The sequence below is a fragment of the Copadichromis virginalis genome, linkage group LG20 (assembly GCF_057382275.1).
Source record: "Copadichromis virginalis isolate Kocher_CV1m ecotype Utaka linkage group LG20, C_Virginalis_male_GT1.1, whole genome shotgun sequence".
Classification (NCBI taxonomy): Eukaryota; Metazoa; Chordata; class Actinopteri; order Cichliformes; family Cichlidae; genus Copadichromis; species Copadichromis virginalis.
In genome coordinates, this window is record NC_140637.1 from 23,763,364 (window position 1) to 23,783,712 (window position 20,349).

Below are 20,349 nucleotides of genomic sequence, written 5' to 3' on the forward strand. Positions count from 1 at the left end.
GGGACAGTGCTGTGCAAGAACATCCTGATGGGAGGTGAGAGAGAAAAAACAGAACAGATGAATGGTTGGGTTAGAGGAGGAGTCTGTGGCACTGAGAAAAATAAAAATGCCAGTTCGGCTCTAATCCCTAAAACTGCCTGGTGTGGCGCCCACCCACCTCCAGATCAATCATGCCCACACACTCAAACATGGCCAAAACAATATGACCGAGGGTCTGCTAGCTCCTGTGTGCAGCTTTCATGTGCAGACAATCAGAACAAACTAAGTCTGCTCATAAACATTTATGCTTTACACACTTGACAGGAAGATAAAGTCTTCTAAGATATTATAAAGAGACGTTTGAGGGCTATTAAATCTCTCTCTTTACTCTTAGCTTAATAACATGCCGGTGTTGTGTATAAGTCTCTGCTACATGACGCATATTTTCCAGAATATATGAAGTGGAGGTTTAATGTAAGTCAGTGATAAGCTCTGACAGCTCCATATGCAGACAATTAGAAAAGGCTAAAGAAGCCAGTGGATGTTCCTCAGCACTGACATGTTAAAGTCTGACATTCAGGAACAACACAAAAGTTAAAAAAAAAAGAAAAAAAAGAAACTGCTTCTAGGTGCTTGTACAGCTAGAAGCATACATCAATTAATTCTAAGAAAAATATTTAACTTTTTACTCAGAATTACTGTAATTATGTTTTCAGTACATGCGGGTATCTTTAGAATTACAGTAGCCAGTTATTGGCTAAGAAAATACAGATGTAAATTGCAGTTATGACCTGAGAATATGGTCTTTAATTATGTCCTGCCTGCACTATGATATTTGGTTCTTGTGGTGTCGCCTACATTCTGTGGTCACACAGCCACCAGTTTATGACAAAACCCAATATCATGCATATGCCTCAGCAATAAGCCAACTGGAAGGAAGCCAAACTATTGTACATAGCATTGCAATTTACATTAATGAAATGACCACAGCAAAAGGCAGATTTATTGTTCTTTTTCTTCTGGGATTAAGCCAGTACAGTGCGCACTGACATTTATTTGTCGTTATATTTACTACATGTCAATCAGAGACATCTAATCTCAGAAAAGGCCTACAATTATGTCTTGGCCTCCCCATCATATTTTTATATCCTCTCTGTTGCTCTGCCATATCCAAAAAAGCAAAGCAAATAACTTCAGTTTTGAAGTTGGAGCTGTCTGCATGGGGTTAGTGCCAAAAAGAGACTGCATGTCACTGATGATACACGTCAGACTATTAGCAATGAGTAAATGCGCCACCAGAGGCGCCCTGTCACAAGAAATAAACCTTAATTTCCCTCGCAAACACAACTACCCTTTTAACGTGCAAATAGCGAGAGTGCAAGCGTTGTGATAATACTCCTGAAGAATGGTGGACTTTTAAAGACAACATTTGATGTCCACCGTTAAATCGATACTATTTCATATTAATGAGACTGCATGAATTTGCACTTATCTCACCTCTTGCCGTTTCCCCGAAAGTCTCTTCAGTCAATTATCCCTGATGGGAATGTTACTCTTCTTCAGAGGCTGGCCTCTGCCTGTTTACATAGACGACACGTCTTAATAATACATGTTTTTACGGAGATAATCGATCAGTCTGGAGTAAACAAGAATGCCTGAGTAACTCTCACCTTGTAAACGGAAGATGTAGATTACTGATTCAAAAAGGACGACTGAGTGTATAATCGAACTTAAATTTTAGAGACGGATTTGCTGGTGTTATTACTATTTTATGCCGAAACCCATCACGTTAATGATGGGAACACCTGTTTATACTGCGATTCCGCCTGTTAAATACATTATGCACTTTTAGTGATGAAGTGCATTTCAAATGTTTCAGCTATAAAATATTGACAATTAATCATGAATCAGTTAATTCGTTGCACAAAAACGAACATGCATTCTTGTCAAACTCACAGCGACTCTTTTTCTGATATTGATTCTGCAAAACTACAAAAATACAACTTCAATTAAACGCGGGGTGATTGTTGCATTGACAAAAAGCTACTAAGTTTGTTTTACATTTGCGTATATTACATCTGAAAAAACATTTTAAATCAGTTACTGCGCAATGAAGGCGTGTTTCAGAGGATGGAGCCGGGTCTGCCCGTCTGCTCTGCGTCTCTTTTCTTCCTCCTGCATCAAAACGCATCAAAGCAGCACTTCCGAAAGCACCGTCTCCCCATCTCCATCCCTCACCCTCCCCGTCGCGGGCCTTCCAGCTCGGCTACCTCCCTTTTTTCTGTAACATTTCCAGCAACTTTCGAGAAAACCGTTAAAGTTTACGCGCGCCAGATAGCAAAAATATTCTGAAATAGAACCAAATATTTACCTTAGAGTTAAACAGAGAAGCTGATTCTGTTTCTAAAAGAAGGGGGGAAAGGTGTTCCTTGTAATCACTCTGTCTTTCCATACAGATCGGGTTTGAGTTGAGATCCAACGGGTTTTGGCAGTGCAGCTTGGCCACCGGAGCGCAGATGCGCATGCATGGATAGGTCCTGAAGTAGAATAGAAATCCATATTTGTGAGGCGAATCATGTATCTTCCTATGGACAGACCACGGGCCTCCTGTGTGAAACCAGCGGGCCTGCTGCAGGTGTGAGATGTGAGCTGTGGGAAGCTGTGCAGCCTCTGCAGCCTCCATGCGTCAACTGTTAAATGTAACATTTTAAAGGTGATTTTATTTCTGTTATTCATTCCTAAAATCCGTAGGATGGGACTCTCATTAGGGGAGAATAAGCAAGCATCAACACTTTTTTTTCGCTGTCCATAAGCACACGGATCACTTAATAGATCATTAACCACCGATATGCTGCTGACATGGACGGTTTTTTACATCTCGTCTCTCCATTACAGCCCGTTATTACCGAAGGGGGAAAGCCGCCGCCAGGCCTGCCTGGATCTATTAGACGGTGGACTCGGGTTATATTTGAGAGCATTACAACCTAATGGGGCTGCCGCCGGGTCGGCCTCGCTGGAAAGAAGTTTTAAGTCGGCTGTGCTCGGCATGGCACGACTCGCTCAGGGCGCTGTTCAAGTTGGAGCTCAGGATTTAGAAGCTCGCCTGCAGGTGCAGGGAATTAACAGAGCACGATTGTAACTGGAATACTACCTGTATGTTTTTATATCCTGTGCTCGGGAAAGGGAATGCCTAGAATTTGAAGTTGACTACAGCAGTATGTGGTTATCAGGCGCTTTGAGCCTGAAAATAAAAAGTGGGTAGCGTGTGAGTTGGCTTGAGATGTTATAAAGATTCCGGATAATTGTGCATTATCGCTCGATAAAAGCTAAAAAAAAAAAAAAAAAAAAAAAAAAGAAGAAAAAAAAGGAATGAACGGGATCCAGAGTCGCGGTAAAGTGCACTGCAAAGTGCATTTTTCTTGGATCAATACATCCCGTTATTAGAATGTGCCTTTTGTCCAAAATAATAAAGACATAAGCCTGTGATGACTGATAATAATAATAATAATAATAATAATAATAATAATAATAATAATAATAATAATAATAATAATAATAATAATTCGCGTGTTTGGCTAAAAGCTTCATCTTTTATCATCAGTTCTTCTGGGGACTATATCAATTTAACTTTTAGCCTTAAGTCCAAGACTATTTGCAAAGACATAATAAAACAAACATAAACTACATCACATCGAGTTATCATGGGTTGTTAAATATGAGGGTGATTTATGACAGAAGTTTGAGTCACAGTTCATCTATTGATACACTGCTACAGCTCAAAACTGATTAAGAATTTAAACTAAACAAATAAGCCCTTCATTATCGGATCTCATCTTTGGCAGCCTCCTCTTACATTGAGTCTGATCAATACGCTATGGTCGCGGCTGTGCTCAACCGTGGATATGAGGTGGAAACGAAATGATAATCCAATCGATCCTACAAACGGACTCATTTACAAGCAGTTTCTTTTTGCAGGGAAGCGAGACATTTGCTCACACTCCCTTTTCCCCCTTCTTTCTTTCTCTGTTTTTAGCAGACAATTAAAATAAAGACCAGATCAATGACGCTTGCATACTTCCAGGGAAGATCTGACCCTATTTTGGCCAAACTACCTGTTAGAAAGTGAGTGTTAAAAATACACGCGTGACAGCGAGCTTGTCGGAGACTCGTGTGACAGAAATGAATTGCTGTCAGTCACAATTGCATGATGTGACCTTTGAAAGCAGCAATTAGCGCGGAGATGACGATCCAAACGCAAATTAAAGGGGAATGTATAGCAGAAGCGTCATCCACAGCTTCGTCGGTTCGTGCGTTGCCCACGCAGGGGCAGCCTTGAGCCTGTTTTCTGGCGAATCCGCTGTTTTGATACTGCCAGGAGTAAGACAAACGGTGCGAGCCAAAAGCAGCCTGATGTGCGAGTAACAGAGTCTGAACAAAGTCAACTTTGCTTTTACCGGACAAAAATATATTTAATCCACGAATTTCATTATATAGAATACTGCAGTGGTCTGTTTTTTATTTGTTTAAACAATAAATTGGGATTAAAAAAATCCATAAATTAAAGTGGACCAGTATTGTCGCCAGTGAGAAGCAGATCTACATGTAAACCTTGAGACTTTATTGTGGTTCTTCGCTACAGTGAACATTAAAATGACGTATTTGTAGCTACAGCCTTAATATAGTTATTATACATTAAAGCGCCTGTGTGTGAAATTGTGTGTGGCAGAAAAATAGTCACGATTTAACTTTTAAGGTCGCTTAGAAACTGTGTTCTGACCTTGTGTTATCACCATGCTGCGTAATACAGGCTTGTATGTGACTGGTTATCTTTTGGGTTTTTGAAAGTTATAGACATGCAGCAAATAAACATAAACAAGACAACATAAGAAAATGATTCTTCTTGATCTCATTTTCAAGACAAATGAAGTTGTGTCTTGAACTATAATGCAGGAGCAGTGCCTGTAGTAAGTCCAATTTGTATTGTGCATCTGGAAACATCTGGAACAACTGTTAGGACTACCTCAGAAATCTGCCTGAAATTCAACGTTTGGTGTCATTCTAAGAGTGTTGGACCATAAAGTGGCAGTTCTTTCACGTTTCTCTCATTTCAGACACGACTGAATACGAGGAGCAGCGCTTTACATCGAAGGCATTTCACTCCGCCACTTTCCACCGTTCTTCTACTTTTAGGGAAGTCGGTCAGCTGACTGTAGCTGTCAAGACTGGAGCGCCCTCCTCTCCTTCGTCCCTCTCCTCTTTCTCTTCCTCTGTTTGAGCGCAAAGTCCTGTTCCCATTGGAGAACCGAGTGCTACCGAGCTCGACGTCACCAGGCGATATTAGTATAAAGCGCAAGGCTGGCTTCAAGCGCAGTCTGCTGGATACCAGAGAGTGGAGAGAGTGAGAGAGGCGAGCCTTTAAATCTCTGCGGTGCAGAGCTGGAAAAGCTGCTTCTCAGCGAAAATCAGACGCCCTATTTACACCGCTTACTCGCTCCTTTTATTTTCCTGGGGAAAAAAGGGACTTACAACCAAGAAATTGCAACGAGGACTGGTGCCCGTCTCAGCGAATTAACGTGGTATTTCTTTTGTTATTATTATTTATGTTTTTTCTTGTAAATGCACTTCTGCTGAAGGGACTCGGGTTTTACTTTTGCACTGAGACGCGCAGCTTTCTACCTCCCGCCTGGTCTCTCTGCCAGATTATCCCAGCAGAAGTAGGCTATATGACGCAAACCGTGTGCAGTGCATTAGTCTGAAAGTTTTCCTCCACGACTTTTTTTTTTCTTTTTTTCCTTTTTTTCCACCAACCACGCGCTGTTTCATGCTACAGCAAGTCAGTGCACAGCGGTGGAGGAGCCAAAAGAACTATTGCATGAAACAAGAAAGGAGAGAAGAGACGCTGATTAATAAGTCAGTTTTTGCGACGCTCGCCAACACTTTTGCATATCTGCAAAAGAGTCGCGACAACAACATGAGCGCAGAGCTGAGCATGGGGCCGGAGCTGCCCAGCAGCCCTCTGGCTCTGGAATATGTGAACGATTTTGACCTGATGAAGTTTGACGTGAAGAAGGAAGGCCTGGCCGGGCTGGATCGCAACGGGGTGCGCCAGTGTAACCGTCTCCAACCCCAAGGCTCTGTGTCTTCCACCCCTATCAGTACACCCTGCAGCTCGGTGCCCTCGTCGCCCAGCTTCAGCCCCACGGAGCAGAAAAGCCACCTGGAGGAGCTGTACTGGATGCCGAACAACGGGTACCACCAGCAGATAGACCCGCAGACGCTAAGCCTGACCCCGGAGGACGCAGTGGAGGCCCTGATTGGAGCGACAGCTCACGGCCACCCTCCGCCTCCGCATGTCCAACAGCAGCTGCAGCAGCAAGGCGCTTTCGAGGGCTACAGGGGCCCGCATCACCACCACAGCCATCACGGCCACAGCCAGCAGCATCATCACCCCTATGCGGGGGGCATCCCGCACCACGCCGAGGAACTTTCTGGGCACCCGGGCGGACACAGCCACCCACATAGCCAGCATCATCATCACCACAGCCAAGACCCCGACAGCCCATCTCCGGTGTCCCCAGAGTCCCACCAGCCGCTGCACCATCACCGCCACCATCATCACCACCATCCGCACGGCCACCTGAGCCAGTCAGCGGCGCACCACAGCTCCGGGGGCGGACTCAACGTGGAGGACCGCTTCTCCGACGACCAGCTCGTATCCATGTCGGTGAGGGAGCTCAACAGACACCTACGGGGCTTCAGCAAGGACGAGGTGATCCGCCTCAAGCAGAAGAGGAGGACCCTGAAGAACCGGGGCTACGCTCAGTCCTGCCGGTTCAAGCGGGTGCAGCAGAAGCACGTGCTGGAGAACGAGAAGACGCAGCTGATGAACCAGGTGGAGCAGCTGAAGGCGGAGATCACCCGGCTGGCGAGGGAGAGGGACGCCTACAAACTCAAGTGTGAGAAACTGACGGGGTCGGGGGCCAATAACGGGTTCCGCGAGGCTGGCTCAACCAGTGACAACCCTTCATCACCAGAGTTTTTCATGTGAGTTGCCATAGCCTTTTTCTTGTGAACCCTCCAACTTACTCAACAAACAACCCCCACCCCCACTCCACCACCCCCCGACACCTTTACTTTCTGACTGACTTTGCTGATGCGCAAACGATAATAATCCACACCTCCCATACTGTTTGATTATATTAATAACGGTAACAATTATATTCATATTAGACGAGTAATCCATCAGATAGTATTCTCATATATAATCATCTCACCATCCACGTGTCAACTGAGATACAAAGAGCAATGTAGAGTGTCCGATCAGTCGCAGCATCTTTGTAGATTAGTTGCTTGTAGTGAAGAGACTTTTGTTTTTCTTCTTCAAAGAAGAGGAGCGACTGATGAACTTTTTTTGTTTGTTCGTTTGTCTCTCACTTGAGGCTCCAGCTTTTAAATCACCTGTAAGTAACGTGGGACGGCGTAAGGCAGTTGTATTTTTGCTGACATTCTTATGAACCAACAAGCAGGCCCGATCTCACAGCCTGCAACTCACCAGACTCACATTCGACAAGTGGACCCGAAATCTGAAGAAAAAATTAACAAATGAATCTTAAAAAAAAAAACATAAAAAAAAACGGGACACCACTTTATGCAAATTTATCTTCCGTCTACTAACCCGTCACGGGAGGGGACATTTTATGCAACATCTCATTGATTTATTGCCTGCTTGGTTATATTCGAATATATATTGAAAACAAAACAAAAAAATCTGCATTAAATATTAATCCTGCATGCTGGACATGTACGGTAATAATTTCTATTTTGTACCTTCATCTTCTCGTGTATATTAAGAGCATGTTGTTGATCTGCGCTTTTTTGGGGGGTGGGGGTGGGGGGTTAGAGAAATGCAGCGGGGACAGAACAGCAGGACTGGCGGTGCAGTATCATGGTGTGGGCTTCTTTTTCTTTTTTGGGGGGGCTTGTAAATATTATGCAACCGCGAAAACTGCACAACAAGATTGAGGAGGCTGGTTTGTACTTCTTTCTGTGTGTTGTGTTTTTATTTCATTTGTTATGATTTTTTTTTTATCGTGTTGGGTATTGTTTGAAAGAGGAGTGCATTTGTTTTCCCAGTTGCATTTAAATACAGCAAAACTGTGTCAAGTGCACTTTTTTGGATAATGATTTGCGAGTTTTTCATTTTGAATTTTGTGCAGACCCCCCTCCAGGAAAGACATACTATGATGTAATACTGCAATAATATTAAAGGCAGGCCTCAGTGCGAACTTTTAAGAGTAGTATTTAGGACGCATGTTGTGTGAGGCAGAGGAGACAAGCATGTGACCACGACATTATTCAAACCAGATTACGCAGAGTTTATACTCCATTGGACCGAAGGCTGGATACCGCGTGTATTAACACTCTGCTATTTTCACACTCAGTGTAGCTTTTATGGCACATATTCAGTGGGGCGAGGTGTTATCTGCATTTCTAAACAAATTAGAACCAAACAAGTCCAAATATTTCTCATCATAATTGGCAGCCACCTGTAGCCCCCCCAACTCCATTCGACCAGATGTTGATCATTTATATTTTACGCAATATTTAGAAAATTCGCAGTTACGATTTAGATAACACGAATGTTTTTGATAGAAAGTTTGAATATTAATGTTCTATGTTTTTCCTGATTTTTTTCTGCCGGTCAGTAAAAAAAGGGGATCCAGGTTGTGCAAAGTCTCAAAATGAAAACAATGTGTATGTTATGTAATACTTTTTTTCTTTGTTTTATTATTATTTGATGATTCTGGTTCTGCTGGCCAGATGCATAGTTAAAAGTTTTTATTTTAATGATTTAAATTAAACTGTCAGATCATATCAATTAAAGCATGGTGCTTGCATTGAAACTGTTGTTGAAAAGTCATGCATTTAACAATCTTTGGTTTGTTACTGATTCAACTGTGTTGAAATCGAACTGAAACTGCAGCAGCGGGTTGTTGTTTTGTTTTCACAAATTTCATGTACTTGGCGATGATGGGGATCAACTTTCAATCCTGTTTATATAAATAATAGTAACACTTAAATTTGAACTGTTCCATTCAGGCTGGTTTCTGTTTTGTCTCTTTTTGTTGTTTTTTGGAAGAAATTGTTTCCTATTTTGCTTATTAAAGTCATTGAAATGGCAATAATTACCTCTCAGACTTTATTATTTTTTTCGTTTTCACATTTAAGGATCTGTGACAAAATCATTCTGTCATATAAACAACAGCATACTAGCGGTAATTAAAGCTGCCACGCAGTGTAACGACAGTAACAATATGAATCTTTAAAAAGTTTGCTAATGCCCTGAAAAACATTTAAAATTATTTTTTCCCTTTAAGAGCTAATTTGCACTAATCAAGCAGTTTCCGTTTCATTTGCACTTTGCCTTCATTTTTATTTTCAGACTTAAAAACAAAGTGCAAACTTTGGATTAAAGCCCACTGGCCTGCAGTGATTAGATCACCGGGTATGGTAGTTTATGTGCCGCTGCAGGGAGATTCCTATACACGCTGCTCTGCTGACATGCTGACTTCTGCAGAAACCCCGCGCCGTAAAAGGAGATCTTTGACCTTGCAATATACCGGAGAAGAGATGAAAACCTCAAATTTACATTAAGTGTTACAATAATTTTCATTCTCACCGTGCATGGCTTTGAATACACTTAAAGGCTAAATCTAACTGGTTCTTACAAAATTAGAATCTTAAAAAAAGTCCGACCCTGTCGCCTAACGCGCGGAGCAAGGCCTCAGTTTCAAAATAATCCCGTGTGCGCCCGCGGGTGTGATATTTTTACGGTTAACGGTAATGGAATCTATTATTGCCATGTGTCAACACACTTGCTATACCTCGGAAGTCTGTCTTCACTTCTGATTATTGCTGCATGCAAACACTTGAGCAAAGTATACAATTCTGGTATTTTGTTGATTTGCCTTAAAACAAACTAAATAAATGAAAACACACTCTTGATTTTTAGGCGCAGTATATATACACATCAAAAGCACCGTCACTCTTCAATGTGCATGTCCTGACAGTACGATGATAGAAGCAGAGAAGAAGAAGGGAGTAAGTGTTGATCTGGTCCCGGTCTAGAGTTTCTGGTGTCAGAACATTATCTGCCCCATGTCTGCACATTCTCAAGGACAAAACCGCTAGGAAGGAATCAACCAATGAGACTCAAGGAAGGCAAGTCTAGTTTACATTCTCCCCTCTCTCTCCCTCTCTCTCTTTGGACAGCCACCAGCAGCCTGGGGCCATGAGTGCAACTGGGGTCAACCAGGAGAAAGAGGCCTTTAATATGTGATTTTAATTGAACATAACAAAAACAACTGAATAGGCTTATCTTTATCCCGATTCTTTTCTTCAGATTTTTCATAAACGTTACTTCATGAGTGAATCAGATCTAAACAGGTTATGTAAAGAATCATATTATGACTTCAGCACTCAAAATGTGCATGAAACTCAGCTGGATGCATGGAAAAGAAAAGGGGAAAGAGTCTGGAAGCGCTCGCTGAGACACACAGAGGGAAATAATCCAGCATTAATATCAAATACATGACGAAGTTTACCAATTTCATCGCAGAGGCTTAAATTCTATTTCCGCCACATGTATGATAAACCTCTGAAAAGCAACGCATCAACATTGGACAGCATAAAAAAAGCTGATCCTAAAAAATATTACGGCAATCTGATTTATGTCTAAAAAAATCTGAAAACCTGAGTACATTATTACACTATTTTTTGCTCACATGATTCCTGACTGCATTTTATGTGCATTATTAACAAGCTGCAGCGATAACATCTCAAAGGGAACTTTTTGTCATATTCTTGCCTACAGAGAGTGATTTAAAATTTTGCGAAGAAGAGCGTCTTTCATTGGGGACTGTGTGTATTTCACAGAAATGTGTGATGATAAATTGGGGAAAGGATAAAAAAATATGAGCGAAAAAGGCAGAGGTTGAAACTACGAGAGCGCATCAGCATCAACCTCAGCTCAGCGGAAGAGCCAAGGACACAGGGACCTGGCGTACTGTAATGATTTTAGTCTCCAATCACACATTCATGCCCCCCCACAGAGATCCTATCTGCATTCAGCCCGCTCTGCCAGCCTCCACCTTCAGCTCCTTGTATCTGCAGCGGCAGCATCAAGCAGTCCGGGACAGCAGCCTCAATCATGGCATGCTTCTGTTCATCGCCCGGACCTCATGACATTTTTATGCTCCAGTCAGCTTCAGCAGGTCAGCTCCTTTTATAAGCTCTCCAAGCATTAGCCTCAACCCAGCTGCACGCATTTTAGAGCCTCTGAAGAGTGTGTGCTCACTGCTGCTTCCTCTATGCAGACTTGAACTCAAACCATGAACTCATTTGCATCTTTCATCATTTAGGAAAAAAAAGAGGGGATCTTTTTTTTGTGCTAATTTTACCACACGCTGCTCAACTGAGAGAACCACATTTAGTTATTTTTAATTACCACCAGCATAGCTTGAGCTTTGTATGTATTATCATGTTCATTAATTTAAACGTGGAATAAATCCCATTCAGATATATTGCTCACACACAGAGACACACATGTGCACAAGCAGTCTAGCCCACTTCCACACTAGCAGTCCATTCACTGTAATTGGAAGTTACTTTGCTGCTACTCTAAATCACAGTGATTTCCTGGGAAATTACAGCAGGCTATTTTCAAGGGACACACACACACACACACACACACACACACACACACACACACAAAAGAGCATTAACCAGTTACTGAGACTGTTTTTGGATGTGTTAGTATTTACCTACCAATACAAACACATTGAGAATAGAAGATGAAAGAAATATGTTGTTTCATCTCTCTATTTTCTGCTTTCCTCTTTAGGGTTGAGTGCTGTCAGATTCTTCTTGGCACTGGAAATGTTTGCTTTCTTCCCAAATATGCTGAGGGGATCTCCCAGTTACATTAGTACACTGGACGCGAGTCAGTGGCAATCAGTCTTCAGCATCTTCTCCTCATCTCTCCCTCATCTCCCTCGTCATCCTTCCCTTCATCTACTCCCCCTTCAGTCCTCGGACGAGGCCAGCCAAGTCTGGAGTTCAGATAGCGACAGCGTCACAGCATCTGTTATTCATCTTCAGCATGTTACGCATCATGCACGCAAACACAAAAACACACACGGATGCACATTCTTAAATAATAACATACACACACATTACATCATTCCTCTGGTAGATATCACACAGATTGGTGCAGGTAGTATAAATATATTTCCTTATGTCATGTGATCCGGCACATGCACACACAGACACATAGACAGACACTTGACACAAAATATGGGCTTTCCAAATGCTTCCACATTCACACTGTGCTGTTATTACACCAACTTAAATGATAATACGTCAAAAGGCTTAACTTTCACCTGACTGTAGATGGGAAAGAGCTACTTTTTTCCCACTGACCTCGTCAACCACACTCTCTCGTTGTGATGAATTTGTACCTTCATGGTCACAACCAGTCAATGGTCTGTATGATGGATACCTATAGCCATGGCCGCAGTGAGTCGATGAAAGTGACCCATGTGTACATCTCTGCTTCCGGGATGTGAAACCCAATTCCGGGTGGGATTGATCCATGTCTGGCCACTGCGGGGATAAGGCCAGAGGGAGAAGATAAGAGCAGACACAGAGCAGTCAATGATACGTTTGACCATCAACCTCTACTGCAAACAGGATGCTGTAGTAACTTTTAAAGGTATACAGACCGCATGTCACCAGGTCATGTAAAAGGAACTTGCTGCTGTTTAAGTGCTGTGGCTGAAAAGCACTGGTGGAGGAAGCATTCAAGCTTCTCCACGTAAGCCGTACATGCCACTTATTTGAGCATATTAGTAAAAAACAAAACACATAAGTATAAAACTTGTATGGATTCCTAATGCTATAACTCTTGTACTTGTTTTGTGCTTAAATACTGATTATTCACAATATTGATTACTGAGTTTTAAACCAGTGATTAGACAAAGTAAGCTATTTAAAAACATCATCTTGGGCCCCAGGAAGCTGATTTCTACCAATCAATAGAACAAGCAAAAGAAAAAATCAAAAACAATCCTTTGAGAAATGGGTAGCAGTCAGCTAATTCTACAGAGAACACGCTCTGTGTCTGTGTGTTGTGCATGTCGACAGTATCATCTCCACCTTATGTACTGCGCTCTGGCCTGTTGTCGCCCCAAGATGTGAGGTAAATAATTGAATGGATCCATTAATAAATAAAGTGCAGGGGGTGGTGGGGAGGGGGGATGAGGGCGAGAAGCGAGACGGGAGAGACAGGTCACTCATTTTTACAATCACTGTTCGGGGGAGTGACATGGCTGCACACGCGCTGCCACTTCTCCCTCTCTCTCTGTGCTCTCTTTCTCTCTAGCAGGTGTCTGGACGTAGCGAATACTAGCGATACTGAACTGTGACCCAAAAGCTGTGAGCAGGATGTAGCATTTCAGCACATTTCCTCTCCGATCCACCAGGACAAGCCTACTTCCTGTAAAACAGGTGGAGGGAGGTAACATGGAGCCGCCCCCACAGATCAAACCAAGCCTATTTGAGCCCAGCCAACCTATTTTCCAGTATGCACCGGTAAATTCCAGCTGGTACTGGTTATTTATATATGTTATAAAACACTATTTAATGTAAAAACCTGCCAAGGGAGCAGCAACTGGAAAGGTGAATATGAAGCTGTGGTTTTGAGCCATATAGAATTTTAAGGGTATAATTATCAGCTACTGAGAGGCTGTAGTAGTTTGTTGAAAGTGTATGTTTCCTGTTACAGTAGCTGCCTTTTTTGGCAATATTTCTATCGTAACCTAGTCCTGCTCTGTAAGTATACCACCATTGTGCCACAGTTTTGTGTTTGTTACTACCTCTGCTTGTCTGTTGTGTGGGAAATAAAGATGTTTACAAAGATGCAAACCAGAGCAAACTGTCCAAGCTCTGCAGAAAGCAGTCATTAAAAATAACATCACATTTCATACTTGCCCAGTAAGTTTTTTTTTCTGTCTTTACTAATTCCACACTAATGCCTTCTACTTTCTCTCTAACCCATTCACCTCATTCTCGCATTTGCTTTCTTGCTTTTACCCTTGTTTTCTCTTTCGCTTGGCCTTCTTTTTTATTTTACAGCCTGATCTCTATTTAGATTTCCTCGTTTGGAGTTGCCACAACGCTCCCCGCTGCCAACATCTGTAAGTGGTTTGCAGGCAAGAGACACTATGGAAAAACATCAAAAAACTCAAAAAAAAAGGGCATAATGGGTCTCCTCTACTAGGGTTAGAGAGAATGGAGGCTGTGAGAAGGATACAAACTGCACTGGGATCATGCACAGAAGAAGGCGGCCGGCTGTGCTCTGTCTCGCTGAGGGTATGTATGAAGACAGCTGTGGAGCGACATGTCTGAATCACTGTGAAGCACTATGTAATATTCTGCACAGTGCCGGCAATAAATGCATACCTGCTCATAGAGTACTGTAGCTTATACTGGGTGGAAGTTCTTGGGACCCCACAGTTGAGGTTTTACTGCGGATTGACCTCAATCACGTGTCAGGTTTTAGGCAGATTGGACTTAAGCTGCAGCACTTTTAAAGAGATTATGTTATTGTAAGCGATTAGGGGAAGTAGATACATTGAAGGGAGCTAATGAGGGGTTTCTCCCCTCCCCAGCTGCCAGCCTAATTCAGTGCTCACTGTCCTGTTGATAATACACACTACAATAGTATTACTGTGGCATTAGAGGCTTTACAATGTTGTGGCACTGAGAGCTACTCTGTTGACAGTGTGGTAGGTGTTCAGAGCGTTGTTTATCGCATTGCTATAACAGTCTATAGTGTTTTTCATGAGCATGTGGCTGCTCTTTATACATATGTGTTTGGGGGGAGGGGGCGGGGGGAGGCTTTGTGTGTACAGTAGGGTCTCATTAGGTAATGAGGATGATTACGCTGCATTAGGTGGTGGAGAAGAGAGGCAACAGCCACAGGGTGGGAGGGGAGAAGGAACATGTGTCTGTGATTTGCGGCATAAGCACATACCATTTAATTGACACAAGCTCTCTGTGTCTGCTGTGTCCTCTCCATGTCTGCTTGGTCCTCTCTGTCCTTGACTCGGAGGGCAGAGAGACAGATGTGGTGTGAAAGGGGCGGAGTAGGGGAATTCAGTGAATGTGGAAAGGTACCGGGCTGAAAGTCGGCTGCAGTTAGAGGTAGAGTGGAATATTGGATGTGTCTCACTGCTCTGTAGGGCAATCTGCTGCAACTATGAAAGGCAACTTCAGAAGTCCCTGTGATATTGCGTAATTAATGCTATATAACTCCTCTAAAGGAAGAAGCAGAGAGACTACCAGAGTATTTCCCCAATACTAAGGGGGCATTTGGCTGAATGTGTGAAGACAGGCTTCCCTCACTACTCCCCTTCTATAAGTAGGCAGGTATTTTTACCCTGGATAAAGTGCTGACCCAGTCTCAGGTAATTACACCCCTATTGGGCTTTGGCACAGACAAGTCAGGGCGGTGCTGAGTGCACCTTACACCCCGGCGACGGGTAAACCACACTTATCTCACTATTTACAAGCAAGTATAGAGCCTTGCTCCACATGAGAGACAGGGAGGAGGGCATACCTTGGCAAAGACAGGAAACCTTTCCCCTGGAAGCAGTCGACTGACATCCCATCCCCCATTAAACAACACAAAAAGGGACACAAAAGCAATGAAACTATATTCCATATTTATGCAGAGGGTGTAATCAGAGTAACAACAGAAGAAACACGTATATTGCCTAACTGAGGGATCCTGGCAATATTGTGCCAGTGTGTGGCACATTTCCTGGCAAAGATTCAATCCAGTAATCCCTAAGAGGGTTAGGCATGCTCTAATCACTTCTAACATAATAAAGCCGAATGTTCATGAATGATGGATATCTTTCTTGGAAGCAACAGAACAACAAAAGGAAAAAAACAATGCTTCTATTAACGTGTCAGGGTGTGATGATATCTCTAAATGTCACGAGGAGCATGATACTGGCTGTTTTTTTAGACGGAGCTGTTAATAACATCAAGTATGAAGGAAGTTCAGGTCTGCAGCCTGGCACAATGCCAACAGAACCTGGAGGCATTTGGACCAAATTCAGGCTCATCTTTATGCTGAACTACAAATAATAATCCTTAATAACCAGGGTTGTAATTAAATATGAAAACTATAATAGGGTGCGCATTAACAGGTTGCAACTTGCTCATTTGATAAGTTGGCTTTGTACAGACAGTTGCAGAGACCTAAAAGAATCAGAAAGGTTAAGCTTACATTCACAAGCTTCTACAGTTTCCAGGTAAATCTGCATTATATAACAACTCTGAACTTCTTTCTTTGTTTTGCAATCATGCATTCTCAAAACAAGGCAACCTTTGCAGTCAACTTGTAAATTGATAAAATGGGGAAAAAAACATTTAAAACACCGGCATCAGGATGAGAAAGATTCGTTTTTTTCTTATGCCTCAAAGGTTATGGTCTTAATCAGACTACGTAAAACTTTCAAGCAACTGTTTTACACTAGCATAAAAGCTAAACTAAAATGATGACGGTACAAAAAGACTAAGCAGCACAGGATAAAGTAATTATGTTGGATGATTCACTGATGGCAAACATACCTTGTCTTGTCTGAAACATTGTTCAGAAGATCATATTCGTAAATTCTTAACCTTTATTTTATGCATAGCAATCAACATACCTCCAAGAGAAGATCTGCATCAGAACCAGTGAACATGTGCTCTTCAGAGTGTCTTTGAATAAAACGGGGGATCTTTACAAGACACTTTTCTCTAGTATCTTTAATATATCTTCTCTCCAATTAAATGCAAGTTCTATGGAAACTATGTGCTGTGTGCTGCTAGGCAAGGAAGAGACTAAGGGAAATGGCTGTGGTCAGACCATAGTCCTTGAAAGAGGAGGGAAGTGCCAAGCAAGGAGAAGAAGACGGAGAGGAAGAAAAGAAAAACGAAAAAGAGCTTTCTGAATTTGAATGATTTACCTATAAATGCACACATATGGGCATGCTCATGCACACACAAAACGCACGCACAGAGACATGCACATGCACAAACACATGCATGCACTCTGGCAGCTGAGGTGCTGTGTGTAATAATACACTGATGGGAATGTGCCACTGCACGTTAATTCTCCCTTCACGCTTGCGTTGAGGAACACAGAGCCTCTAATTGATGCTAAAACAAACTGCTGACCCAAACTCAGGATGAAGGTCTGTCACTGATGCACACAGAGAAACACACACTCCTGCCTGCACAAACTATGAAGTGTACTATTTGCACCCCAATTTCACAAAAACTGAACATGCACAACTCCAATGGAACAAATCTGAGGTTTCCTAAACTGTCACACACTTTTGCGTTCTATAAGAGGCTTATAGGTTCAGAGCTTGAAAGTCATCCACCACATGAACAAGAATAAGATGCCTAGGTGGCAATCTGCAATGTCCTTGGATTTCTGGAGGCACATCTGGGAGTCCGTGTGCACGCTTGCATTAGGAGTACCTTCTGGAGGGTGGTTGGGGGGCCTTGAGAAAGTAAACTCTACTCATCCTTTTCACATTCAAATACAGTCATACACACATACACACATGACGCCCCTAAAGGAAGCTCCAGAGAGGCACAACGAAGCCTTTGTGCGGGCCAGATTTCTCATGTCTCCCCGCTCCAGCACACAGATAGATCATCTCAGTATAGCCCTCTGTCTGAAGGGCAAGTGCATGCACGCCTCAGAGACAGAAAGAGGGAGGGAGAAAGACAGTGGAAGAGTGCGAAAAAAAGTTACAACCCAAATCACTTCTTTCCTTTCTCTTTTAATACTTTCCCCCCTTGTCTCTTGTCTCCCACATCTTTCCCCCTCTTTCTCCCACTCCCTCCATACCCTCCCTCTCTCTCCGCAGAGGAATCCAGTCTCTCCACTGGGATTGGAGCTCTTTGAAGGTGATCCAGAACTGTACTGCTTGCTGCCTCTGCTCTCCTCCCTCTCTGCCCTACCTCCCTCACCCTCCACCCTCCGCTGACACCCCTCAGCCCTCAGGGGGCCTGGATCCTGCTCAACCAAGAGCAGCCGTGCTCCAAATCCAGGCCCGGGCTTAGCACTCCTGCCGCAGGCCTTGCTCGCTGTCCCGCTGCACCACAGAGAAACAGAGAGGTGGGAGGCCTGAGGAGACAGGACCATGGGTGGGTGGGAGAAGGGGGAAAGTAGGCGTTGGGAGAAGCAAGGCACGTGTGTTTGGTCACATTCACATTTGGCATTTTGGAGAAAGAGATTAGGAAGGAGATGTAATTGCAACTCTCCCTCCTTCCCAAATATCTCTCTTTTTTCCTCTTCTCCTTCACATAACTGTTTATTTTCCTTTTCATTTCATCCTTACGCTCCCTCCCTTTTTCCATCCCACTTCCCCTGTTCCCTCCATCCCAAGGGCAAGCTCTTCACACACTCGTCAGACTGGTTTCTTTGGCACACCTCGCGCACACAAACACACACTTTTGGGTGCCAACATACGTTCAGACACATAGCTCTTCACTTTAACAGAGGGTCCGTTACTCAATTTCTCAGAACTGAGAAGGAAAAGACAGAGAATGACAAACAGACAGAAAAAAAGAAAAAGAAAAGGGAGGCCGATAAAGAGAGGGAGTGAACTGGAGGGATGTGCATTCCTTTGGCTTGCCTGGCTTGGGAGCACAGGAGACGTGTTGCTGGCTGTTCAGTTTATTATCCCCAAGCCATATGGGTTGGCAAGCTTTTGGGGTGTGGTGGGATTCATGTGTGTTTGTGTGTGAGCAGGGTAAGGCAGCAAGTGTGATTATACCTACAGTATGTCTTTTATCACCTGCAGTATGCATCTGTGTGTAGTCTAGGCCACAATAACCTAAGGAACCACATTTTCAGATTAGAGCTTTCACTAAAACATTGAGAGTTTCCAGCACATTTCAGCCTACATAACAATACACCACACATGCACACATGAGTAAATTTACACAAGCTGATTATTTCAGTCATTTGTGGTTTAAATTGTAACTTAATGATAATCACATGATGGTATGGTATCATGCAGTGTGTTTTAATACTGCTTCCTTTAAGATTCAAGTATATTTAGATTTATTGCAACTGGAATCGCTGTAAAATGTTAGGAGAAATTGGGTCATCGTCCTTTCTCGCAATTAGCTAGTCTGCTTGGTTTAGGTGAAAGTTCTGCCTGGATGGAGCTTACACATGCTCACTGTGAATCCACCGTACAACTACCTACACTATCCTCACATGCATGCAATCAGACATTACATGGACTTCAGAGCTGGCTTCAAGATTGAAGCTGATTTGTAAAACTAATTCCTACAAAGAGCAGTTTAGGGATTCATTTTACTGATCATCTTTGTTTACTTTAAACGTCTAGGTGGGTTGAAGCATTTAAGAGATCAGTATGATCAACTGACTGCCCGTGCTGAAGTTCTAGCTTTGACTTTCTGTGCTTTGGATACAATCTGGAAATCCATCAGCTAGTTTGTTGACTCGGTTCGATTTCAGAAAACACAACCCCTCTTTCACTCTTCATATGGACTCTTTGCCTTCATGCAACCAGAGCCTACTCAAACATAACCGGTCAACAGATCTCAAACTACAAGCAGACTACAAAGGAAAGCTTCCCTTAGATATAAAAAAAAGTTCACTGTCATTTTCTTTGCTGTTCTGTTTTTGTAGCCATTTGACTGAAAATGACCAGTCTTGTTTTGCAGCAGGTCATGGTTAGTCAAAACACAAATACACTGTGTTGCCTATGGCTGCTTCAGAAGAAAAGGCACTTGAGGCTTATATCAATTATTTCAATATCTCACTGATGTTTCAAGTACAATATCATGTACATTTAAAACCAGAACACTAACAATAAAAAATCATGGTTTGACATCTGCAAATTTGACTGCACATAGAAGGAATGGCTAAGACCAGAGTAGGCTAGAGTGAACCAGTGCAACGTCACAAGAGTCAGCAGCATGTGTGTGTGTGTGTGTTTGTGTGTGTGTATACGTGTGTGAAGAAGGCACAAGCTATCTATAGCCTGTGTATCCCTGGGGATTTGAGTCTTAAACTCCATATTCATGACACATCACTGTGGGGATTAGAAGGGCATCATCAGATAGAGGGGCTTACGTCAGCGGACACACACACACACGCTCACACTCAGAAAATAACAGACACACTCTCAGCATCAGTCTCACCCAGGAAAGCACAGCATATACACTGTCCAGGAAGCTCTTTACTTATTTCTGAAGGAAGTG

General features: G+C 42.9%; 1 protein-coding gene and 1 long non-coding RNA gene across 2 annotated transcripts in view; one reads left to right on the forward strand and one right to left on the reverse strand.

Annotated features, from left to right (window-relative positions):
* The window catches only part of LOC146684852 (uncharacterized), a 47,924-nt gene that overhangs the window by 3,319 nt on the left and 24,256 nt on the right, over positions 1-20,349 (reverse strand). The window contains exons 2-3 of the long non-coding RNA XR_014917135.1: positions 12,539-12,642; positions 11,806-12,089 (exon numbers count right to left, since the gene is read on the reverse strand). This is a non-coding gene — a long non-coding RNA (uncharacterized LOC146684852). The remainder of the gene's footprint in view (positions 1-11,805; positions 12,090-12,538; positions 12,643-20,349) is intronic.
* On the forward strand, positions 5,336-9,169 carry mafba (MAF bZIP transcription factor Ba). The gene has a single exon (XM_085443740.1). The coding sequence runs from the start codon at positions 5,801-5,803 to the stop codon at positions 7,025-7,027; it is 1,227 nt and encodes a 408-aa protein (XP_085299866.1). The 5' UTR covers positions 5,336-5,800; the 3' UTR covers positions 7,028-9,169.